Source organism: Labeo rohita, chromosome 11 (genome assembly GCF_022985175.1).
Source record: "Labeo rohita strain BAU-BD-2019 chromosome 11, IGBB_LRoh.1.0, whole genome shotgun sequence".
In the NCBI taxonomy this organism is placed as follows: domain Eukaryota; kingdom Metazoa; phylum Chordata; class Actinopteri; order Cypriniformes; family Cyprinidae; genus Labeo; species Labeo rohita.
Genome location: NC_066879.1, coordinates 25,536,633 through 25,563,768, shown reverse-complemented (window position 1 = coordinate 25,563,768; position 27,136 = coordinate 25,536,633). Strand labels below are relative to the sequence as shown.

The 27,136-nt window shown below is 34.5% G+C and overlaps 1 protein-coding gene across 2 annotated transcripts in view; it reads left to right on the top strand.

The window, feature by feature from the left end:
• Window positions 1–27,136, top strand: part of ndrg3a (ndrg family member 3a) — a 47,365-nt gene that overhangs the window by 2,671 nt on the left and 17,558 nt on the right. For both annotated transcript variants that reach the window (XM_051122403.1, XM_051122402.1), the window contains exons 2-3: window positions 18,364–18,437; window positions 20,755–20,787. In XM_051122403.1, coding sequence (XP_050978360.1) covers window positions 18,381–18,437; window positions 20,755–20,787 — 90 coding nt within the window. In that variant the 5' untranslated portion in view covers window positions 18,364–18,380. The remainder of the gene's footprint in view (window positions 1–18,363; window positions 18,438–20,754; window positions 20,788–27,136) is intronic.

Genomic DNA, 27,136 nt, shown 5'->3' with positions numbered 1-27,136 from the left:
CGGAACAAAAACAGTTTAGGCAGAGTGAGATGAGATGAGCGTTTGACAATTAAAAATATATAAATTGTATTATTGTTATGAAAATAATCGATCATTATGCTAGATAAGACCCTTCTTTCTCGGCTGGGAACAGCATTTGGGATTGTTTGAAGCTGCATTTAAACTGCATTTTGGAAGTTCAAAATCTGGGGACCATAGCAGTCCATTGTATGAAGAAAAATGCTAAAATTTTTCCTCAAGAAACATAATTTCTTTACGACTGAAGAAAGAAAGACATAAACATCTTGGATGACAAGGGGGTGAGTACATTATATGTCAGTCTTTGTTTTGGAAGTGGACTTCTCCTTTAATATATATCTTTGTGTAATATGAGTTTATCTGATATCTAAGATATTTAGTGAAGTATATTCAGTGTTGGGGAAAACTGTGTTGAGAACAGTGTTGCATCTAGTTACATGCAATGGCATTTCGTAATTTCATTACAAAATAAACGTATCTAATCCGTTACAGTTACTGAGAAAACAATAGGTAATTAAATTACAGGTACTTATGAAAATGTTAATGATTACAAAGGGGGGGTTACATCTGAATTACCTCCTGCAATTTAAAGGCTGTTTAGTAAAAGTTTAATAGTAAGTTTAGTATTCTTTTAATTGGTTCTCTTTGAAATTGCAGCACACCAATTCACAATGATGCAGTCGATCAGTGTCGAGTACCACTGCAAGGTTAACCCTGCCTAGTTTAAATGTTTGAAAATGATTAACAGTTGAAGTCAGAAGTCAGGAAGAGCTTTATTACCAAGTTTGTTTACACATACACAAGGAATTTGACTTGGCGACAGGAGCTTCCAGTGCGGAAGAAAGTACGGACATAGTGCAAACATACATGATAGTGCAGACATACATATGAATAACCCAGTAGAGATGGAATATAACACTAATATAAGAAAAACAGAAAACTAAATAATGTACTATATACAGAAGAGAAATGTAGGTATGTGTAATTTTGTAATTTTTGGCTGCTAGAGGGCACATATTCAAAACAAACAAAGAACCAAAGGCGTAGTTTGATGATGCTGTGATTGAGTGTGGAATCATGGGAGTTGTTGTCTTCATCCCCACAGCTGATGCAGTACATTGGGACCTGGGCAGAAATCATGTTCATAGATGAGCTAATGTACTTGTTAAGACTTATTAGAGTCACTTTAGTGTGAAGCAGGGTAGGCCTAAAAGTTTCGGAGGCGAAACGAGGACGTTGGAGCGATTGCTAACTGGGGATGTGTGTGATACACAGCTCGAAAGCAGCGGAGATTTTATTATGCCGCATTCGACCGCTTTTGCTCCTTCCGGTCGTGCGTATTAGGGCTACACAATTAATCGAATTTCTAATCGTGATTGCAATTACAGATGCCACAATGTTATCGTTCAAAGGCACAATTATAAAAAAAAATCCACTTACATTATTCTGCTTGCTTAAGATGTGTGTGTATGTGTTTTCTCACAGGTTATCTTACGGCTTTTTTACTTTTTTTGTATTTAAAGAAGAAACTATAAAAATGTGGCATGCAGTAAGTTGTGATAATCGTAATTAATAATCGCAATTTCAAGGTAATAATCGACAATTATGATTTTTGTCATAATCGTGCAACCCTGCTGCAGGAAAAAGCAGTGCTGTTTTATCATACTAGATACATTTGAGTGTGTTGAAAGTTCTGTTCTAACGCTAACACTGTGTGTTCGTCACCTGTCTAATAAAATGCATAACATATTAAAGTGTCTTTGGGGTTTCCATGTTTTCTACAAAAAAAAGCCGGAAAATCGAGGGTGTATAATGTCATTGGCAGGTGACGTAATGATACCGCGTGCATTACACTAGGTAAAATTGCTTATTTCTCTAGGTTTAAACATTCTTGGAAACATTTGGGATAATATAAGTAAATTTTGGGATATTTTTATCAAAAAATCTTACATATTGTGCCTTTAAATGAATGTACAGAACTGTTTCAGCAGCTCCTGTGGCAGGTTGAATTTCCTTGAAAACGATAGAAATTTAGAAAAGTAATCAAAATGTAATCAAATGTAATTGTTACATTACTTTAATAAAGTAATTAAAATAGTTACACTACTTATTACATTTTAAATAGGGTAACTTGTAATTTGTAACCTATTACATTTCCAAAGAAACCTTCCCAACATGGAAGTGACCTTTTTAGCCAAAAAAAAGGTCAAAGTTTGGGATATATAATGATGCAGAATGATGACTATTTCTGTACCATATACCATGGTATACTGTTAAAAAGTTTTAAGATAAGTGTAAGGTTGTTTGTAAGGAAATTAATACTTTTATTTAGCAAAGATGTATTAAATTGATCAAACGTGACAGAAAAGACATCTGTAATGTTACAAAAAAGATTCTATTTCAAATAAATGCTGTTCTTTTTAACCTTATATTCATCAGTGAATCCTGGAGAAAAAAAAAAGGAAACCCGCAATTTTGAGCTTTTTTTCTAAGAACTGTAAGATAAACTCGCAATTGTGAATTACAAAGTCAGAAACAATTCTGACTTTTTTCCTCAGATTTGTGTGATATAAACTCACAATTGTGAGAATTAAACTCAGAATTGCAAGATATAAACTCAAAATTCTGACTTTTTTCTCAGAATATAAACTCAGTGATTTAAAAACTCACAGGTGCGAGTTACTTAATAAAGTAAGAATTGTGAGATTAAAAGTTTATACCTCACAATTCTGACTTTTTTTCTTGCAAGTCTGACTTTTTTTCTCATATTGTGAGATATGAACTCGCAACTGCGAATTATGAAGTCCAATTTTGAGGGGAAAAAAAGACTTAACTTGCATTTGTGTTATAAAGTCAGAATTGTGAGATATAAACTCGCAATTTTGAGAAAACAGTCTGAATTGTAAGTTTATATCTCACAATTCTGACTGTGAGTTTATGCCACAGTGTATAGCTTGTAATTCTGACTTTTATATCACATTTGCGAGATTCACAATTGTGTGAAAAAAGTCAGAATTGTACAATTGAAAAGTCGCAGTTACCTTTTTTATTTTTTAAAATTGTAATAATAATTTATACTTCTAATTAGTGTGAAATATCTGTAGTTACTATGTTTTTAGTGTATTTTCAAAAGTCTTTTTCTTTCAAAAACATTAAAAAAATCATACCGACCCCAAACATTCGAATGGTGGTGTGCATAGTATTCCAAGGTCTTCCAAACAAAAACATAGTAAACTTTGGTACTGTTTGCATTAAATTACACTGTTTTTATTTTGTATGATTGAAGGTAGTCATTTAACCTTACAGACTGGAGTGTTTACTGAAAAACATAGTGTTTGCATAGTGTAATTGCTGCATAGTGAATGTCAAATCGGATGCTCTGGAGCCTTTGTTCCCATGAGTGTCCTTTCTTAAGTGCAGTCTAGAGAGAAAGAGCGGTTGATTGCAAACATCAGACGTCTGATTTGTTTAATGATTCAGTAATCAGTTGCTGGATTTTAAGGACCTTCAGTAGATCTACTCTATTGCACTGCTCTCTCCCTGCTTTAACCTTTAAGTTTAGTCCAAAATGCTATGAAACTGATTTTGGCATAGTGTGGCTGTTGTTAGCATGACTGTCTGAAGATTTGTGAGTTTCTTGTGACCTTAATTTGTAGATTCTGCTTGGTGCACTTGCGATTTCATTTTCATACGTGCACCTTGTTAATCAGCTCACACCCGTCTAATATCTGACCTACCAAAGCGAATCAACCCTGTGCTGGATCTCTGAGCTCTTCTAATCAATTTCACCAGTTCGATCTTTGTCTTATTAGCATTAAAGGTCATTCGTTGCGGCTTGTCGCACGAGGCGTGTGGCTTTCATGTGGTTGTCCTGGACTGTGGCCAGCCCACTAAAACTTGTGTCTTTGGTTATCTGCCATGTTTTTTCTATCGCCTACTGTTTTCTCCTCCCATTTTCACCTTGACAGCTGTGCTTCTGCCTGATGGCTCAATATCAGGCTGGCCTGCTGAGATGTCTCAGTCAATTTCATCAAAATGATCATCAGATTTCACACTGACCTAGCACTTTTTCAGATCACAGTAGAGGCTCTTATTTGAAGAGTGCTCAGTGTATCTTCATGCAGCTCTTGAATTTTAATCCTGAGCAGTAGTTTGCACTGGATCCCTAAGGAGTCAAGGCTCTTAAAAGCAAAACATATAACAATCCTTTTGTAAGCACAACAGTACTAGTTCTGCTTTTATAACATTTTTATTCATGAGCCTGAATGAGAAGGTTTAGTGTCTCTTTAGCTTTTTTACCCTGAAATCCCTATTGTGTTATTATTAATAAACAGGGCCCTATGATTTCCGCAATGCGGAAAACACGGAGGGAATCGCAGAATCCTGTCATAAAAACGGAGTTTACAGTTTAACGCGGAATGTCACAGAATTTGTCAAAGTTTGGATGAATTAATCAAATGTAGGTCATTACACTTTGTATTGCGATATTGTAAATATTAATCCGCAAAACTACTATTTTTATATGAATTCTACGTGTCTCTGTTAATGAATAATGCAGATGGTTTTGTTTACTACTCGTATGGAAGTGCATGTGACACTTGTGGTTATATTAGCGTCTACTGTCTCACTAAATGGGGACAACTCCAGAGCTCAGGGTTGCCAGGTTTTTACAACAAAACCCGCCCAATTTCTACTTAAAACTAGCCAAAAACTAGCCCAATCACATTTCGAGGGGGGGTCCCCCATTAAAAGTAAAGTACACTTTTTTGTTGGGTTTTCCCTGGTAAATTCGAATTTCAGGGGCTAAATATTACGTTATTTGGGTTGCGGACATCAAAAAAAAACCAGCGGAAAACCGCAGACCTGGCAACACTGCCAGAATTGCTCTGAGAGTCACTTCGTGAGCATTTATGGTTTCATTTAAGTAAAACTATTGTCATATCATGTACACACAGAAATTGGAAGAGATTCACGGCAACCCGTCAAAATAAAAGTTCAAAACGTGAAGACATTGTGGCAGGAATACATTACTATTGTCCAGCAGAATGTACATAATACTACTACTACTAAAATTATTAAAACCTTATTTTTAAGGAATAATCATATATTTCTTTAATGTTTTAATTGTAATAGTAAATTTACTATTTACTATTATAAATTTACCTTTATTTGCCAAATAAAATTTGTTTAATTTTTTATTAATTAAAAGATAAATGAAATCAGTGCTTTATGCCTTCATTTATAACCATAAAAATACAAATGCACAACACAGAATTTCTGAGAAAAATAAATATTTCACAAGGCTATTGTAGGAATAAATGAAACTTGTTTTATTTATGCCCACCTTCTGTTTTATTATTACCAAATTCTGTGTTCTAGCATGTCTAATTATTTGAATGCATAAAAACATTTCATAAGGCCCTAAATATGTACTTTTTGTTAAACTTTTAATGAACTGATGTTAAATTGTTTAAGTTTTATGATGTGCTTTTTAAGGAATAAAATTTACTTTAACCATTAAAAAAATGAGTCCAGAAAAATTCAAATGGAAAAAAACTGAATTCAGAAAAATTCAAATGAAAAAACGGAATTTGAGAAAAAATAAAGCAGATTTCATAGGGCCCTATATAAACAGTATAAGCAGTACAACTGTTCAAAAGTGAAGGGTCAGTAAGATTTATTTAAAAAATATATAATCTTAGTATGTTTTTTTTCCATCATTTAGCCTTCTGACTTCTGAATGCTTTGTTAGAAGGGGTGTGTCTGCTGTTGACGCCCACTGCTATGATTGGTTAACATATTTGGATATGAAACTAATGAAATTAGCATTACATGTGGAACTGCTTAGAAAACTTTAAAGGGATAGTTCACCCAAAAATTTAAATTCTGTCATAAATTACTCACCCTCATGTCGTTCCAAACTCATAAGACCTTTGTTCATATTCAGAACACAAATGAAGATATTTTTGATGAAATCCGAGAGCTTTCTGATCCTGCATAGACAGCAAAGCAACTGACACGTTCAAGGCCCAGAAAGGAAGTAAGGAAATAAATTCACATTTAGGATCTAAACTAGACATTTAAATCATTTTCAAGCTAGACAGTGGCATATAAGATGACCACTCAGAAATACACTACCGTTCAAACGTTTGGGGTCAGTAAGACTTGTAATAGTCTTTAAAGAAGTCTCTTATGCTCATCAAGGCTGCATTTATTTGATTAAAAATATAGAAAAAAAACAGTAATATTGCAAAATGTTTTTACAATATAAAGTCTTAAGTGTCACATGATCCTTCAGAAATCATTCTAATATGCAGATTTATTATTAGAATGATCAATGTTGGATAATATCAACAGTTGTGCTGCCAAATATTTTTTGGAACCTGTGATTTTTTTTTTTTTTTTTTTTTTTTTTTTTTTTTTCAGGATTCTTTCATGAATAACACGTTTAAAAAGTACAGTGTTTATTCAAAATATAAATATTTTATAACAATGTAAATTATTTATTATTGACTTTTAATAAACTTTTAATTATTAACTTAATACATCCTTGGTGAATAAAAGTATTAATTTCTTAAAAAAAAAAAAAAAAAAAAAAAAAAAACCATAAAAATGTACTGACCCCAAACTTTTGAACGGTAGTGTATATCCAATTATCGAAGTAAAATACTGTGCTAACGCAGGTTCTCTTAAATACATTTAGCCCAGGCTCCTCATGCCACACGTTTAGGTTTTATTTATAGCTCTGTGAGCTGTTGCAGAAAGTCATTTACCCAGCTCACATCTTGTCCGGACAGGTGGGAAATTTATTTCCTGTCATTTATCAAATGAGATTAATTTGTTGACATCCGTCTAACGCAGCCCATGCTTTGCTTCGTGCACCTTTGGGGAATCTGGCACCCTTACGAGGATGACTGTGTCAATTATCCTTTATGAAATTTCCTTTATGAAAGAAGGTAAATAAAATGCATACAATGTAAAAAATATATATTTGCTAAATATATATTTTTAATCATCCATCTGCTGGTTTGAAGGCTTTAGTCTCACAAAATTTAACCTATTTTAAATCCTTGGTCATTTTAGTACACCCAGGCCACAGTTTCCAAGAATTCAATCAGATCTCTTCAAAGCCTCTGTAAATATCTGCAGCATCATACCAGCCCTGTTATGTGACATATTTGTGACTGCCTGCAGAGACAGATGCGGTTTGTGATAGGATTGTTTTGATGTCGCATATGAGGCCTCCTAACAAACGTAACTAAAAAAAATCTTCTGCACGAGGACGTCCAGTATGAATAAAACCCATTCTATTTTGCGTAAAAATCAGAAAAATAATACCACTCTCAAAAGAAATATTAAGCAGACATATAATAATCCAGTGTGCAGAGGTTTACAGGAGTATTTTGTTGTTAATTAGATAAAAAAAAAAAAAAAAAACACTGATGTGGCAAGCTATCAGAACCGAACCGAAAAACGTGGTTAAAAACCGAGGTACGTATTGAACCGTGGACTAACTGTATTGTTGCATCCCTAGTATCTTACAATGTTCTGAAGCCTAAATTTACTTTTAGCATTTAGTTTTAGTGGTTTATTTAGTTATTTAGTTTTAGTTAATTTAGTTTTACAGAATAGTCTAATGTTATTGGTTGTTTGTCATAATTTAAAAATTATTATTGCACTGTAAAAAATGCTGGGTTGAATACATTCCAGCGCTGGGGGAAATATGGACGAACTCAGCGATTAGGTTGTTTTGACCCAGCGGTTGGGGTAAATGTTTAACCCAAACTTCTGGGTAGTTTTATTAAACTCAACTATTGAGTGATTAAGCAATTAAAAAATGTTTATTATTTAATTATTATTTCTTCAGCTTTTTAATAAATATTCATTTATTGAATGTGTTAATAAATGTTAATTTACAGCTTATTTTAGGTTCATTTTGTGCAAGAAATGTAGTCAGATAAATAAAACTACCCAGAAGGCTGGGTTAAACATTTAACTAATCGCTGGGTTTGTCCAAATTTCACCCAGCACTGGGTTGTTTTTAAAGGAGTAGTTCACTTCCAAAACAAAAATAGGTAATGTACTCCCCTTATTATCCAAGATGTTCATGTCTTTCTTTCTTCATTCATAAAGAAATTGTGTTTTTTGAGGAGAACATTTCAGGAATTATCTCCATAAAGTGGACTTCAATGGTGCCCCCGAGTTTGAATGTCCAAAATGCAGTTTCAAAGGGCTCTAAACGGGTCTTATCTAGCGAAACAATTGGTTATTTTCTAAAAAAAATTACAGTTTGTATACTTTTGAACCTCAAACGCTTGTCTTGTCTAGGTCTGCATGAACTGTTATTTCCAGTTCAGTACAGTTAGGGAAAAATGTCGAAAAACTCCCATCTCATTTTCTCCTCCAACTTAAAAATTGTCCTGCATGGCTGCGGAAATATTGACCCAGTGTTTACAAAGTGAACATGCAAAGAAGGTCAAACGGCCTTTACAAAAAAAAAGGTAAAACAGCGATGTAGGACGATTTTGGGCAGGGGCACCATAGAAGTCCATTATATGGAGAGGAATCCTAAAATGTTTTCCTCAAAAAACATAATTTCTTTACGACTGAAGAAAGAAAGACGTGAACATCTTGGATGACAAGGGGTGAGTACATTATCTGTACATTTTTGTCCTGGAAGTGAACTGCTCCTTTAACCCGGAGTGTAGTTTCGGTGCATCCCTAATTATAATGTACATTACAAATAGCAGTTCATTTCTGTGTGTTATTAAGATGGATTGTTTTTAGTTGTGAACTTTATGCTGAAGTTCACTAAAAGCTCCGGCATGAAATTGCTTTTAAATTGTAAGTGTGCGCATGGAAGGCATAAGATGCTTTTACTGATGATGCCAACAAATGGTAAGCTTTAAATCAATACAGTAAGTGGCTGTCTGTTCTAATAAGGCTAAATACTGTGGCTCTTCAGCAATAATGCACACCTTTCAAAGCATTCTGGGAACTCTGAGAAGGATTTTGCCACAGACTGCACTGTATATGAAAAGAAAGACAGTTTGATTGTGCATGTGTAAGAGATTTCTGAGGACACTTAGAAAAGGCAGACAAGTATCCTCATATACCCTTGTGTGTATGCAAGTCCTTGCTTCTCCAGAAATGATGGCAAAGAAGTGGCTAAATGTATAAGGCAGTAAGGCATAAGTATGATGGATGCGATGCCGGGAGTGTGTGACAGTGTGCGTCAGCATGCAGGGTGTCCCTCAGCCCTTAGTGTATGAAAAGAGAGGGAGAGATGGAAGTCCTTTTTTGGCAGGGAGTCTAGTGAATTGGCTGCACTCTGCCACCACAAGAGCTTTAATAATGGAGTGTACGTGTTTCCCTATCACGTACGCAACTGCTTAGATGAGGGGTTTCCCTTAATTGAGTGAGTGATAGAAAAAGTTGACAGTGGGAACATGCAGCTTGTCTTCAGATTATTTTTTAGCAGTGACTTTTCTGAAACATTAGTGCACTAGAATTCCATTCTGACCCAGAATAAAATTTTTGAGAAAAACTTTCCAGGTTTTTTCTTCATGAAGTGGACCTTAATGGGTCCCTAAATAGATAAGACCCTTATTCCTCAGCTGGGATCGTGTAGAGCCCTTTGAAGCTGCACTGAAACTGCAATTTGGACCTTCAACCCGTTGGGCACCATTGAAGTCCACTATATCGAGAAAAATCCTGGAATGGTTTCCTCAAAAACCTTAATTTCTCTTCGACTGAAGAAAGAAAAACATGAGCATCATAGATGACATGGGGGTGAGTAAATCATCAGGAAATGTTTATTCCGGAAATTAACTTCTCCTTTTCCTTTATGATCATTGTTGATTCTTACTCATAAGGATGCTGTATCTGCCTCTCTTACTTGGTCTGAATCTCCTTGTAATTCTCCTTCCAAATCAGCAGGGTTCCAGCGTAAGGAATAATCTGGCTTAAACAGAATTACGCTGCTGTGGTGAAGATTAAAGCTAGCGAGAGCTAAACACAGCGGTGCACTCATGAGCTGGAATAATGTGGGAATTTTGTGGTCATAATTGGGTTATTTAATTTTGGGATTTTGCCATGAAAAACAATTACAAATCATTCACACAGAAATGTTTGATCTTTAGAAAACTAGCAAACTGTACCATGAACACATACTCAGATTTTGTTTAGATGCCAAGTACTGGTGCACTGCAAAAAATATATTCAGTATTAGTATTTTAGTCTTTTTTTTATAGTAAAAATGTCTTTTAAAGCATAATTGTGTAACAGATTTCAGAGAATATGTGTTAAGTTATTTAGTACTTTTTTGGAGAAATAAAAGAAGAAAACAATACTTTTGTCTTATTTTAAGCATAAAGTGTACAAAAATTCCAGTGTACTCAAAAATTAATTTAGCTTTTTTTTGTCTTTTTAAGTATTTATTTTTATTTATTTATTTTTTTTTTTTTCCAGTGATACTTTGGTTCATTTTTACAGAAGGCAGAAACGAATCAGATTGTTTTGTGTGTGTGAATACTTTGGCTCCCCAGAATGTTGGATATTCCTGTTGATAAATGATTCACCAAAGTTTGAATGAAGATGTTTATTAAATTGGTCATGAACTGCCTTTGTTTTTTATTTTGTACTGCTCTCTGAGGTCCACTTTATAATGTTATTAAGACTAGAGGTCGACCATTGTATCGGTTTTGCCGATTAATCGGCACCGATAGTTGACTGGCGGAACTGTCGGTTATCGGCAAAAATCCATGCCGATAGATTTTCCGGGTTGGGTCGGTTGCTGGAGCGGCTGAGAAGGTCCTCATTATACAGCAAAGTCCCTATAGTCTTTGTTATACAGCACAAGAGCGGCCTCTAGTGGCGGAAATCACTGACAGCACATGCAGTTTGTTTAGACACGTGACACTTGCAGACACTTCAAAGGCGGATTTAAAACATGGACAACGTAACGGTGTGTACAGTACACTGTAGTGCATGTTTTCATGTCATTACTAAGCGATGCATTTGTTGACTAGATGCTGCATTAGTGGAGAAAGGACAGCAGTATATTTTTGCCCGTTTGGTGATCAAATAAAGTCTTGTAGACCGGCGCTTGAATTGAACGTGACGCGTCCAGTGTGTGTGATACCAGATAGCTCCCAGTTCTTCTAGATGCGGCGCTGCACTTTTGCCAATTGTGTGACTAACATATTTTTATATTTTGATTAGATAACCACAAATGTTCTAGAATAGAAGCAGTTAAATTGTGAAAGTACACAATATCTATATGTATGCAGTTTCAATACTGTGGCCTATAGATACTTAAAGATGGCCATCTTTAGCTTGATTGTTGATGTAATGGTAACACTTTACAATATGAGTCCATTTGTAACATTGAGACCGATAAAAGCTGTAGAATAGAAGTATTGTTCCTTGTTAGAGTGTGTTAATTTCAGCATTTACTGATATATTTAAAAACTTTTAGTTGCTTTTGTTAACTTTAATGAACAATGAACTAACTGTAATGATCAGTATACAATTAAGATTAATACATTTATTCATTTACAAAGTAAATGGCTATGTTTTTTTTTTTTAAATAAATAAATGGTAGAGCACTATTTATTTTCCATTCAGTATCCATTTTAAAAACTATCGGTCGATTAATCAGTATCGGCCAGCGTGGTCCAACCTAGTTATCGGTATCGGTAAAATCCAATATCGGTCGACCTCTAATCAAGACATCATAATTTAGAAGTAATAGGGCATTTTCTGTCCTGCTTTTAACACCCCTCAGCAGAATGTTCTGTTTGAATAGGTGTGGCAGATTGTAGACTCGAAAGTAAACGCCCACTGCTATGATTGGCTAAAAGCATACATTCATTCCTCATAGATAGACGCCCCTGTGATTTAGGTTTAAAACACATAACTCAGTACATATCAAACGAGCTGTAATAATAGACAAAGCAATAGTGACCACGTAATGACAACAGTTACTTACACTTTTGTTGCGACATCACTGTTTCATTCAATATAGGCGGCACAGCATCATCTTTTAGTTTCAATCTTTTTGAAAATCCCACTTCGAATTGTGTTGTTCCAGTTAATGACGGTTTCCTGAGATAAAGGAATGAGCGTTGTGTCAGTGATGTTATGGGTAATTGTAAACGAATTTGTGGTAAAATTAAGTAAACAAAGGACCGGGTTCTTACTGACACGGCCTGGAACTTCATTAAAAAAGTTCATCCACTCTTTCCCAACGTTGGGATCAGAAGGAAGGCAAAGCAAAGACATTCAGAGCCATCTTTATCGGTTGGTTTCGGTTTTGTACGTTCGCCTCTCTGTGCGTGAATTGGTGGGTGGGGCTAAACAGGCAGTGATGTTGATCTTCTTCTGCAGAGGCGGTGCTTAATCTACCTGTTACATCATACATAGGAACATTCCAAAAGCTGCCGATTTGGCAGACTGCCTTCAGTATAAGCTGTTTTTAGAGTAACGACAGTGTTTTGAGTTCTGAAACTTACAGGATGTTTTTATAGTACAGTGACCTCATGTATGTCAAAAGATCAAGGGAATTTTGGTTTCTCAGTTCATCACCCCTTTAAAATCCGTTGTGTGTCACGAACTGGACAGAACTTGACTTATGCAGAAGAGACATCCACATCTGTGGATGGTCCTTACTGACCTCACTTCTTACTGTTGACTCATGGGCTGTTTATAGCTTCAAGGTGAAAAAGAGAGAGAGAGAGTGAGAGATGGATGGACAGACAAGAGTAGGAGTGCTTTTTGATGACCATCGATCTTTCAGCAGTGTTTGCCGACAGCATTCGTGCCAGCTCTTCTTTTTATTTCACTTAGTAGGTGTTTGCCGGTGTGCGTAAGAGATTATCAAATGTGTGGGGGAAAATTTCTAGACATCTTCCCAGGAATAGACCCGATTAAATCGCCACATGAAGACATTTGTACAAGGAAGAAAATTATGAATATAATGTGTAACTCAGTACATAAAAATGCTTAAAAGTATTGTAATGTTTTATATAGTTCACACAAAAATGAAAATTACCCCATGATTTACTCACCATCAAGACACCCTAGGTGTATATGACTTTCTTCTTTCAGGCGAATACAGTTTTTTGTAGGTATTGGTTTGTTACATGTGTCTACTGAATTTCGTACATGTATTATGAAACATAGCACGAGGGGCACTTTGTTGAAATTTTATAGGTGGTGCTATCAAGCCATTTTTCCACACCCACTTCTGAAACCCATATCAGATGTAAATTTTCACCACTTTTGGCGTGTGCAGTTTCATGAGTTTTCGAGCTTGTTTAGGCCCTCAAAAAAGCGATTTTGGAGAAGAAGGAGAAACTGAGCAATTCCAATAGGGTCTTTGCACCACCGGTGCTTGAGCCCTAAATATCATTAAATGGCACAGTTGGCGCAGTATCTTTTGGAAACGCATTGTGACCATTGTTCATGTTGACTTGTGGTGCACTGTTGGCTATCTAAAATAATCCAGATAGACTTCTCCATAAACTTCCATAAAGTATTAACAAAGATGAATAGGAAAGCCCCTCATGGGTGTACAAGGTTGTGTGTGTGGGCTGAAATATCTTAGCAGGCCTCCTTATCCATATGTGACTGATTAACAGGGTATGTGGAGCGTGACTAGTGTTTCCAGCAGTATTATAGTGAAACAGTTCAATGAAAATTTAAATATAGATGATTATGCTTAGCTTGTCAGGGCTAAAAGTTGATTTTTTTTAAAAGTTGAGTTTATCTGATTCAGCAATGCTCTATCTGACTCCTAGCTCTCTTCACTGTATCTGTTGGTGTTTTTTCCACAGCTTTGTAGATACACATTTGCACGGACAAATCTCAGTGAAATTGGAGACAGGAACCCTGAGAGGTGTTTTTTCATGAGTCACATTTCTTCGGACGGCATAGTTATGCAATACACATGGGAAGATGGTGAATCTGGATTTTTGCTGTGGGTTTTACCTACAGTAGATTTTACATTTATACTCAGAAGCTCTGATGAGATGTGAGGAATAAAATATATGTAGAAATGTGGTATGTGTAAGTCTCAGCTAATGCCTCAGTATGCTGTTCTGAGTCTTCATTACTCCTTGCCGTCCCTTTGGGAGCCCTCTCTGAAAATAAACATCAGCCCTTTTGTCTCTATGGCAACAGTTTTACACTTCACTGAATGCTCAACTAGAGTGGGTGAAAACTGAAGATGACATTGATTGCAGTTGATAGTTTGGTGAGGAAGTTAATTTGGGTTAGTGAAGCAAGTCATATCTTGTTGATATTAAATCTTGACATTAATCTTGGCGTAAGTGTATGAATCTGTTTGGAAATTCAAGCCAAGTCTTTCAGCTCCGTGTTGGGATTACAATCAGATGCCATGATTGCAGTTTGGCCTTTGCCCTCGGCCTAAATTCGTGGATCGTGAGCAGAAGTGGAGGGCAATATGGCTGAACATTTGTTGAGGGTTTTTGTGTGTGTGAGTGTGTATCACTACTTGTCTAAATATTATTTAATGCCCTTCATCCGGATTTGCTGCTGAGATTGCGGAGGAGATTTCCACCCCTAAGCTTTCACTTCTTAATATGTGCTAGTAGTTTTCCCGCTTTTTACGTAATGGAAGTTTGTTTTCATGTTGCTCTGGTATTTCATTGATGAAATGCACTGACCTTTTGGAATAAGGGAATCTGTTTTATGACTTTAAAACTGGACTTTGCTCATTAATGTACAGATTTTTATAAGCATGCTTTATTTGAAGACATGGGTATTTGTACTTTTAAAAACTCATTTGTCACAGCAAAGGTCAAATTAAAACCAAGTACTTAAAAGCAACAGCAACATAAGGAAAAAACGTTAACAGAATGGAAAATGTATACTTAGATACACTTCCCTTCCAAAGTTTGAAGAGGAAGTTTTAAAGAGGAAAGGGGAAATTGTTTGCAAAATTCACTTTTACATGGTGTTTGCATATAAATGTGTCTTAGCAGTGTGTGTTTTGTATTTGGATGTAAATATGAACATAAGGGTCTTCATTTTCTCCCGACATCAGGGCTACTGAGGACGCAGTGGATTGGTTTTGTTTTTAATGGTAACACGACACCAAATACACAAAAAAAACTACGGAAATGAGGGGCAGGGTGAGCAGTAGCTCATTATCATTTAAAGAGACATTCACCAAAACTGGTCGCTGTTTTTGACAAGGTAAAAAGGGTGTTGTTTTCCACAAACATTGAGAAATTTTAACCAAAGTATGTTGCAGACATTTCATGGACACCTTAAAGAATCATACCAACTTGTGGAAAATGGCATCCGATCTTTCTTTTAAATGATCACCGGTGACAGTAAAGACATTTAGAAGATTTCTATTTGAAATGCTGTTATTTTCGGTTTCTGTTCATCAAATGGTCCTAATAAAAATATTAAACTGTTTTCAACATTGATAGTAATGTTTCTTGAGCACCAAATCAGCATGTTAGAATGATTTATGTAGGACTATGTGACACTGAAGAAATTAATAAATAAAGTGTGTAGCAGCTGCTCCATCGTTACCAAACGCCACTGAGAGGCTAGAACAGGAACTCGATGCATTTGCAACCCAACAACAATAAAATATCAACGAGGCATTGATATTTTTTGATGGTATAAAGTTTTGTTTTATGACAAAGAATATATCATCCCTGCTTAGCATCTCTAATTAAACAGGTGATTGATATTCCATTCTCGCATGACCCTGTGACCCTCCACGACGAACGTGACATAAGCAAAACACATGTCATATCTGCTACAAAGAGTTGTTACTATTTTTGCTGTATTTTTATTATATAAATGCAGATTTGGTGAGCATAAGAGACTTTCAAAAACAAAAAATCTACTGACTGAATCTTACGCTATGTCTACATTAATCCAGAATACATTTGAAAATGGTGTTTTCATTTTAAAATGTCTGTCGGCACATTGTCAGTGCCCTCTTTGCTCGGCCATGTATTTTACACTGCGTTAGAACATGATGTGTGCCGTGACAGCGGATGGCTTGTCGGACATAACAACAGTAACGAAAGGGAGCAGGTCTTTGCGAAGGGTCAACTATGAGTACGTTTTCAGTCGTCTTTGCAGGCCTGTAATATGAAGAGTGTACAAAGTAACATATCTTTAGCAACAGTGTAAAAGTGAATAGCACATAACAAGCACAATACCAGTATAAACAAAGATATCTGTTGGTACCATATGTGTCACGTGACTAAACACGTGTCATTGTTTTGAAAGCCTCTGTTTTCACAGTCCACACTACAACGTGAAAACAGTGTTTTCAAATGTATGCACTTTGGAAAGCTGTTTCAAAAGGCTCCAAAGCTTGACAAAACTGTCTCAAGTGTGGACATTTCAAACAAAACAGTATTGGTGTGGACAAGGCCTTAAACAGATACTTCACCCAAAAATGAAAATTAGCATTTTTACTCACACTCCAGGCGTCCTAAGTGTATATGACTTCCTTCTTTCAGTTGAATCCAATCGGAGCTTTGTTAAAAATTATCCTGCCACTTCCAAGCTTTAGAATGGCATGGGCAGGTTATTCATCAATCCAAAACAAGTCCAATAAAGTGCATCCATCCATAATAAAAAGTGTCTCACACGGCTCCGGGGTGGGTGAATAAAGGCCTCCTGTAGCGAATTCTGTGCATTTTTGTAAGTATCCATATTTAAAACATAATAATTACTTTAATCTAGCTTGTGCCAACTGGTCGTACACTGAAGCCTTTCCGGGCGGATGACGTAGGACATTGCACATGTGACATTTAGAAGTGACGATCACGAATGCACTATGGAGAGAGGTGAACACAGCACCGGACACGAATTAGAAGTTCAAAACGAGGATTTGTAAAGAAAAATGTCTGAAGATTTCGATACAAACCAAGAGGAGACTGGTTGCTAAAGTAAGGAAACTTTGCTTCCTTTGCTTCTGTAAACAAACATTGGTTTGTGTTAGAGTCACCGGTGCATGCGTGACACCAACATCCTACGTCATCCTCCCGGAGCTGCTTCCGTGTACAACCAGTTGGCGCTAGCTAGATTAAAGTGATTCTTACATTTTAAATATGGATGTTTTTCTTACAAAATGTGTTGATTTGCCATAGGAGGCCTTTATTCAGCCCCTGGAGCTGTGTGAGGCACTTTTTATTATGGATGGATGCACTTTATTGGACTTGTTTTGGACTGATGAAGAGAAACAGCCCGCCCATTATTTCTAAAGCTTGGAAGTGCCAGGATAATTTTTTAGTATAGCTCTGACTAATTGGTCTGAAAGTAGGAAGCCATATACACCTAGGATGCATGGAGGGTGAGTAAATAATGGGCTAATTTTCATTTTTAGGTGAAATATCCCTTTACTAAATGTTTTAAAACCCATAAGCTGCATGTCATATCACATCTGACTTGTTCGATGGAGGTCTCTAGGTGTCACTCTGCTGAACGTATTACAGTTGCAACAGCCTGTTTGGTGCCGTCTCAATGTCAGGAAGGTCAGAATGACTGTGACAGTAGACAGATGAGGCTAGTGGAAGTGGGTTAAGCCACGTCAGCATATCACTCCACTTTACAACATATCTCTATAGGCACCTCATTCGTACCACATTTTTGTAGCATCTAGGTCAGTTTTTGAAAATTTGATCATACATCATATTTCTGTTGATTTCTGGATAGACGTTGAAAAAGATCATAAAGTGGGGCTTCATTTGCTTAGTCACTTATTAGCTGTCTGTGCAAACAACTTGCACAATCATTCCTCTCTCAGTCCTTGTAAGCGATGTTTTAAATACATTGTGTACGTTTGCTTACAGCTCGGCCTTCAGAATATTAATCACAGACCAGAATCATGCAACATTTATACATTTGCTAGCTAGCAAACTGTACCCTTTCATCCAAACATCCCTGTTCCCAAGGCAACTAAAAAGAGCAGATTTAATTGTAGAGACATTTCCTTTGGCGCTCAGCTTTTATTACTGTTTACTGAGTGTGTGTGTGCAACTAAAGGCTGTTGTGGGCTGATACCCAATCTGAGGTCTTCCAGGTTAATTAAAAATATAACGGTGGCTAAACTTACGGTTGATTACAAGTGAGGAAATTATTAGAACTCTGCAGGGCACGTTGCAAAGCGTGTTTTATTAACAGATATTCAATACAACGCCTCTGTATTGACTTGGTGAGATTTGTCTGACAATGATAGACTTTATTAGAGTAGATTACATTCATCTAAAACGGTGTACATATTGATTTTAATTTACAATAAATAAGTGTTGGTTATGACGTGAGTGTTTTTTCTTTTTGTAGTGCGGACAGACACAGAGATGGATGAGCTACAAGACGTTCAGCTGACTGAGATCAAGCCTCTGCTGACCTACAAGGTGAGATAAACCTTCAGAAACATCCCACAAACTAGCATGCCTGCGTACATAAACACAATCTATAGCTACACCTCACTACAGCCTAACTATAGCCATTGCTTTTTAGTGATATTTTGGTTTGGCAAACACCTATTTTGTCTTGTAAATCCCCTGTTTTTATATACCAAGTCAAAAGTTTGATACACATGAGATATTTAGTTTAATTCAGCAAAATTTGCAGTCAGACCTTGAGCCGTTGATTTATATGCATATAAATGTATAAGTAGCAGGATCTAACACAATAAAAAGCCTATAGACACCGCAGAGCTCATTGCCAGTTACACAGCGTAAACCATAGTGATCACAAGTCTCACGACTCATGTATTCATGTATGCCATGTGAAAACACTCTCACACACGTCACCTTGTGTTTGAGATCTCTGTGTTTTCCTCTGAAGCAAAGTTCCTCTCTACCCTGTGTCTCTTTACTTCGTCAAACTGAATAATTTATGTGGGAGTTACTGTAGCAAGAGAAAACGAATGGAGATGGATGGGGAGGAATATAAGTGAAATGGTTTTAAGAGAAAGAAAAGGTGGAAGAGCCAAATTGAAAGGACAGGAAGAGAAAACGAAAGGACGGGTGGGGTTGAGATGCAAATAAGAATTCTGCGCAATTAAAAATAAATTTCTGTCTTCTCCAGAATAATTATTATTCTTCCCGTAGCCCCTGTTGGCAGGAATTTGCATCACAGCATCCGCAGGGTTTGTCAGTTTAAATTTTGCCATCCGTCGTTGCCACACAACATCCGTTATCAGAAACACTAAAAATAGAAATGTAAATGTCATACACCCATTACCACTGAGCAATGCTGCCAGTATAATTCACAAGGCGAGGGGCAAACGTTTTATGGGTGTCTTCATCTCCCTTGGAACTGAATGGGATGAACCGTAGAGCAGGGCTTTTCAGACTGGGTTTCCAGTGAGTTTTTTTAAAAAAGCAGTAATGATGATAATAATATAGCTTAAATTGTACAAAATTGTATTTTTTTTCCTTCTGGTTTAAAGGCTCCATCTAACAAAACAAACAGTGGGTAGAAAAACATAGTGTCAACTTAAAGGAGAAGTCCACTTCCAGAACAACAATTCACAAATAATTTACTCACCCCCTTGTCATCCAAGATGTTCATGTCTTTCTGTCTTCAGTCGTAAAGAAACCAGTGTTTAATATTGTGTGATATTGCAGTTTAAGATTAAGGTTTTCTTTTTTTAATATATTTTATGAATTTTCAGCATCTTTACGTCAGCTTTAGTGTCAGGTGATCTTTCAGAGATCATTTTAATGTTGATTTATTATCAATGTAGGAAACTGTTGTGTTGATATATGTATATATATATATTACTGTGACACTTTTTTTTTAGGATTTTTATAATCCAATAGAAATGTTTTGTAACAATAAATACTCCCATTCAAAATGTTGGTCAGTAAATTTTTTTCTCTCTTTTTTTTTAGTAATTTATTTATGATTAGTGTTAAATTGATCAAAAGTAATAGTAAAGACATTTTAACATTGTTATTCTATTTTGAATAAATGCGGTTATTTTTTAATTTTAATTCATCATAGAATCCCCAAAAAGGTATCACAGTTTCCAAAAAAATATTAAGCAGCGCAACAGTTTCCAACATTAATAATAAATCAGCATAATAAAATGATTTCTGAAGCATCATGTGACTCTGACGACTGAAGTAATGATGCTGAAAATTCAGCATTGCATCATAATAAATTACGTTTTAAAGTATGTTAAAATAGAAAACAGTTATTTAATGTTGTAATAATATTTCACAATATTACACCTTTTTCTGTATTTTCCTCACATAAACAGCCTTGGTGAGCATGAGCATGATATAAAAATCTTACTTATCCCAAACTTTTAAACAGCAGTGTATATGCTATTTCAAAAACTTTGTTTTGTTTATTTTCTTAAAATAGCACAACAATTCGTAATGACCGATTGTCAAGCTCCATAAAACACCAAAAATGCACCATAAAAGTGTTATACAAATTGTCTATGCTCCTAATGCAAGAACTCCAAATCTTCCCTTTCTGCTTTAAGCTAAAAAACTGACATGACAACAAATTAATTATGACAGTATTTTAATTTTTTGGGTGAAACTGGAGAGACTTAACTCACTGACCTCTGACTCCACCTAGTGGCGTCAATCTAAAGAGCAGCAGAAGCTGGACAGAGAATAATTGATATGATCAAAATTTAATATTGTTAGACATTTTATGTAAGTCAGTTGGTATAGAATAATCAAATGTTATCTCTTTCTCCTACAGAACTCTCAAAACTTCCAAGACTTTGACTGTCAGGTAAGATAAGACTTCATTTACAAATTTCTTCGATGGATGAGATAAAAATGAGTTATTCTTAGATGCTCATTAAAGGTTTGTGTGTGCTAAAACAGTATTTTAGGTTGCTGACCCTTCATAATTTAATACCAAAGGTATTATTTTGGGAAAAATGTAATATTTTGATGTTATATTAATCCTCAAAATGAGAATCTGTGATTTGATGGTACTATGTGTTCTGCCTTTATCTCTCCAGGACTGTAAATCCGTTCAAACAGCAATAAACTGATTTGGTTTAGTTGAAATAAATCCATTCTAAAAATAAAAAGATGATCACAATGTTGTTCTAATTTTAGAACGTACTTTAGACTTAATGCATCTTCCTGTAAAACATATCAGGTTATCCACATTGATCATTATTCACTGTTGAGTAATGGAAAATATGATAGTGGTTGACTTATTGAAATAATACAGATACATACATCATTTGTGAGATTTGATGTGTCTCTTTAGCATTGAGAAAAGCATTCTTGGTGAATCACATCCTCTTTCAGTGCGGGGGTCTCAGATGAGCTAAATATAGCGCCTGCAGCTGATGACGTGAGCACGCTGAGACTCGGCATGACCTGCTCTACATTATATAGTGACTTTAGTATTCCTTACTCAGCAAGCCTCTCTATAGAGGAGCTCACACACTTTAAGTGTTAGTCCAACGATGGGCTGACACCAGGCCAGCCAATCCAATCTCACACAAGCACTGAGTGCTACAGAATACATACAAGTGGGTGAGGTGGCTCAGATTTAAGGTGTGACTGCTCTCTGCTGGGGAAGAGAGGTAATGCAGTCTATCTCTCTCATCATCCATCCAAAATGTAATGCAAAAAGCCAGTTGATAAAAATGAAAAGGTCTTTTGTCATTTTAATGTCATAAATGGTTTGCAAGTACTTAGTTTTAAAGGGATAGTTCACCCAAAAATGCAAATTACCCCATGATTTACTCACCCTCAAGCCGTCCTAGGTGTATATGACTTTCTTCTTTCAGACGAATGCAGTCTGAGTTTTATGAAAGGGGTCATTGGATCACAAAACCAGTCACAAGCGTCAATTTTTCAAAATTGAGCTTTATACATCATCTGAAAGCTGAATAAATAAGCTTTCCATCAATGAATGGTTTGTTAGGATAGAACAATATTTGGCCGAGATGCAGCTATTTCAGTATATGGAATCTGAGGGTGCAAAAAATCAAAATATTGAGAAAATCGCCTTTAAAGTTTTCCAAATTAAGTTCTTTGCAAAGCATATTACTAATCAAAAATTAAGTTTTGATATATTTACAGTAGGAAAATTACAAAATGTCTTCAAGGAACATGATCTTTACTTAATTTCCTAATGATTTTTGGCATAAAAGAAAAATCTATAATTTTGACCCATACGATGTATTTTTGGCTATTGCTACAAATATACCCCAGCAACTTAAGACTGGTTTTGTGGTCCAGGGTCACATATGTTGTGGCTCTTCCAAGCTTTATAATAGTAGTGAAGGGGTGCTGAGATTTTAAAGCCAAAAAATGCATCCATCAATTATAAAAAGTGCTCCACATGGCTCCAGGGTTTAAAAGAAAATGATGAAATTATAAGTCACATTGAATGCCTGTTATGGAAAATTATTCTGTCTGATATGGTTTTGTCTGAAGCAGTTCATTGAACAAATTAGGAAGGAGACAAGTTTTTCTTTAGGATTTTTTTGAAAATAGAAAGATCCAAAGATCAGAATTTATCTGAAATAAAAAGCTTTTGTAACATCATACACTATACCATATACAAGCTTGGAGTCAGTATAATTTTTGTGGGGGAAAGAAATGATTGAAATCAGTACTTTTATTTAGCAAGGATGCTTAAAATTGATTAAAAGTGATGATAAAGACATTTATAATGTTACAAAAGATTCTATTTTAGATAAATGCTGTTTATCTGAACTTTCTATTCATCAAAGAAACCTGAAAAAATTCTACTCGGCTATTTTCAAAATAATATTAATAATACATGTTTTTGAGCAGCAAATCAGAATATTATAATGATTTCTGAAGGATTGTGTGAGTAATGATGCTAATGATGAAAAAATAGAAAACAATTATTTTAAATAGTAAAAGTATTTCAAAATTGTACTGATTTGTTGTACTTTGGGTCAAATAAATGCTCTTTAAAAAGTTTAAAAATCTTACTGTTCAAAAACTTTTGACTAGTAGTGTACTTTTTATGTCCCAAATTTTGTTATAAGTTTTGACATTTCAGCTTTTGTCTATGATAGTGGTTTTTTTTTTGTTTGTTTGTTTTTTTTTAAAACTGCATTGCTTTCATTGTTTGGTTACTGGTACTTCTTAAATGACTGTTTTTGTATAGATTTTATAGTTCTTATATTTTTATACTTATAGTTTTATACTTAACAAACTTTTATACTTAAACTTTCAGTCTAAGTCTAAATCTAAATCTGTAGAAAATTAATTAAAATTAATTAAAAAAGAAAATTAATGAATCAAATAAAATATTATATAACTATGGTAATCCAAGCAATGCTGGTTTTAAAGAATTTTAAACGATGTTTAAGAAATCATTTCTATATATAGAAATTCAATAAATCAGATTTAGAAAATTAATAAATCAAAAAATTCTTATATGTAGAAAATTAATAAATCAAAAAAAATTATATGTTACAACTATGGTAATCCAAGCAATGTTGGTTTTTAGAAGAATTTTAAACAATTTTTAAGAAATCATTTCTATATATAGAAATGTAATAAATCTGATTTAGAAAATTAATATGTCAGAAAATTCTTATGTAGAAAATTAATAAATCTAAAAAAATTATATGTTACAACTATGGTAATCCAAGCAATGTTGGTTTTTACAAGAATTTTAAACAATTTTTTAAAAATCATTTCTATATATAGAAATGTAATAAATCTGATTTAGAAAATTAATATGTCAAAAAATTCTTATGTAGAAAATTAATAAATTTAAAAAAATTATATGTTACAACTATGGTAATCCAAGCAATGTTGGTTTTTACAAGAATTTTACACAATTTTTTAAAAATCATTTCTATATATAGAAATGTAATAAATCAGATTTAGAAAATTAATAAATCCAAAAATTCTTATATGTAGAAAATTAATAAATAAAAAAAAAATATTATATGTTACAACTATGGTAATCCAAGTAATGCTGGTGTTTTAAAAGAATTTTAAACCATTTTTAAGAAATCATTTTTACATATAGAACATCCTGTTCTTCCTTTAGCCAGTCGTTAAAGCTAAACAGCTAAAGCATCTGTGTGAATACTGCAAGTCATCAGACAGGTTCATCATTATTCAGAGACTATTTCATCCCATAGAGGGCATCAGAAGCTCAGAGTAAGCAAAGTCATATCCTTGACTCCAATACAGTGTAAGTAACTTATTAGATAATATTCAAAATAATCTCAAATAGCGACAGACCACTTCCTAGGAGAAGAGATTTATTCAGAACATGATTTGATCTCTGATCCCAGTTATTACTGACCTTAGTCACTCTCAGCCATCAAATAGTGAATTACAAATGTAACCCAAATGTCTACACTCATATTGTGTCCATTTTATAAACTATATGTTATTGATTCTCAAGTTTCTTGGTAGTCAGTCTTGAGAGGTTGTGTTTGTCCATTTTGTCCTCTGATGTGCGCGTTCTTGCCTGAAGGTCACTCGGGTACAGCACGCTCCACAAGACTGCTCACTGAGGTGGAGAGAGTGACTAACACAATCTGATTTATTACTGAAGCTGCAGGTACATCAATAAGTAATAAAACTCTGCTACTTCTTAACCTTCTTTTGTATATTTGCTGTACAACGACTTGTATGAAATAGACAGCAAGAGCAGTCCAAGTTATCTAAATAATGCATTTTAGTTATTCGCCTGATACACAAGTACAAAACACTCTGCATACCTTTATAAATGCAGTGTTGTATTCCAATCCACAAATGCTGAGTTCTTTTTCCAGCTCCAGTTGTTTCCATTCCCTGACTACTGCTTCTCAGATTGTGTTTGTCTATATGGTGGCCCCTGAGGAACAACAAAGAGGCTTATTGAATGAAAAACAACGTTTCAGCCTCATCTACTGATAAATGGAAGCAAGGCAGATCAATAACCTATCAGAGACCAAGATCCATGAAGTGAATGATACCACAATGCACCTCTGCTGGGTCACAGACGTGCTGTATGTCATAATTCCTTCAGTGAGGACAAACTGTTCTGCAGCCGTAGTTATTTATCGCAGTGGTGGAAAACGAAGACATAAACATTATTGTAAATCCAAAGAAACTGATATTAGGTTTAGTTCCTGCTGTTACACTGATTTGATAGCTCATTTGGTGATTCACAGTCTATAAATGGCTCACAGGAGTAAATGCATTGCATTTATCTGATATGTGTATACACATTTCAGTACATAGCGTACATGCTTGTGTGTGTCCACGTAACACGTTTGCTTAGCTATCTAAACAGAGACATTCCTTAGATATTGTTTTTATATACAGCTAGTTATAAATACTATAACCTAACCCTAACAGAAACGTACTTATTTTTATACAATTGAAGACATCGCATACAGAGGTTTTGAAAGGTTTAAACAGATTTAGCTCACTTCTGGTGCTGACTTAAGAAGATTTATTTTGAATATTCACATATTTATTTATACATTTACATGCACTCTAAAAAAATAAACTGCTGCCTTAAATTTTTTAAGTACACTGCCAGTCAAAAGTTGTTTTTTTTTTTTTTTTAACATTTGAAGATTGTAATGTTTTTTTTAAAGAAGTCTCTTCTGCTTACCAAGCCTGAATTTATTTGATCCAAAGTACAGCAAAAACAGTAAATTTTTTTAAATATTTTTACTATTTAAAAAAACTGTTTCCTATTTGAATATATTTAAAAATGTAATTTATTCCTGTGATTTGATACTGAATTTTTAGCATCATTATTCCATATGATCCTTCAGAAATCATTCTAATATTCTGATTTGCTGCTTAAAAAACATTATTGTTGTTGTTATTATTATTATTATTATTATTATTATTATGTTGAAAACAGCTGAATATAATTTTTTCAGGTTTCTTTAGATGAAGTTCAGAAGAACAACATTTATCTGAAATAGTAATCTTTTCTAACATTATAAATGTCTTTATCATCACTTTTGATCCATTTAAAGAATCCTTGCTAAATAAAAGTATCAGTTTCTATTATTTCTTTCCAAAAAAAAAAATGTATACTGACTCTAAGCTTTTGAATGGTGTAGTGTATAATGTTACAACAGCTTTTTATTTCAGATAAATGCTGATCTTTGGGTCTTTCCATTCATCAAAGAATCCTAAAAAAACTATACTCAACTTTTTTAAATATTGATGTTTCTTGAACAGCAAATCCGCATATTAGAATGATTTCTGAAGAATCATGTGACACTGGATGCTGAAAATTTAGCTTTGATCACAGGAATAAAGTACATTTTAAAATATATTCAAATAGAAAGCAGTTATTGTGAATAATAAAAATATTTTACAATATTATAAATAAATACAGGCATAGTGAGTTCTTTAAAATTTTAAAAATCTTACTGTTCAAAAACTTTTGACTGGTAGTGTACAATCAATTATTTCAAATTAAATTACATTAAACTGACTTTAAAAAAATGAGTTGAACCTTTGTATAACTTTTTAAATAAAACTGAAATATTTTACAGTGACGTATATCATTATTATATAATATTATTTTTATAAATATACAATTTTGAATATATAATGTAATTATATTATATATATATATATATATATATATATATATATATATTTGCCACCATTCATCTGTCATTTTATAGAAGTTCTCAATCAATAGTAGTCCAACATTGACATTCTGGAAAATTTTGAAAATGACCATATGCAAGAGTAAAAGAAATATAAAAAATTTGTAAGGACATTATGTGTAGTTGTGTATGATAATCAGTTGTTGTTTTGTTTGCCCCCGTTTGATAAAATCAAATCTGTCCTGAGGCAAAACCAGTTGAGAACCACTACCATGAACGAATACAATCAGTATAATCAATACGTTTAGCCAAAATCAATTGATTTGCAAGGTCAGATCTCTTTGCATCTCTTCTCTTGTCGAATCCGAGAAATGAACCGGCTGACCCCACCCAAAAACAAATAATAAAGTGCAGTGGAGAGCATCATTCCATCCTCGCCCTCTCTGTGTCTACCCCACCCCTCTCTCATCCCTGCTCCTGCCACCTCCCGCCCACCTGACTAGCCCTCGTCCAATCAGAGCGTGGCTCTTTCAGCGCTGCCGT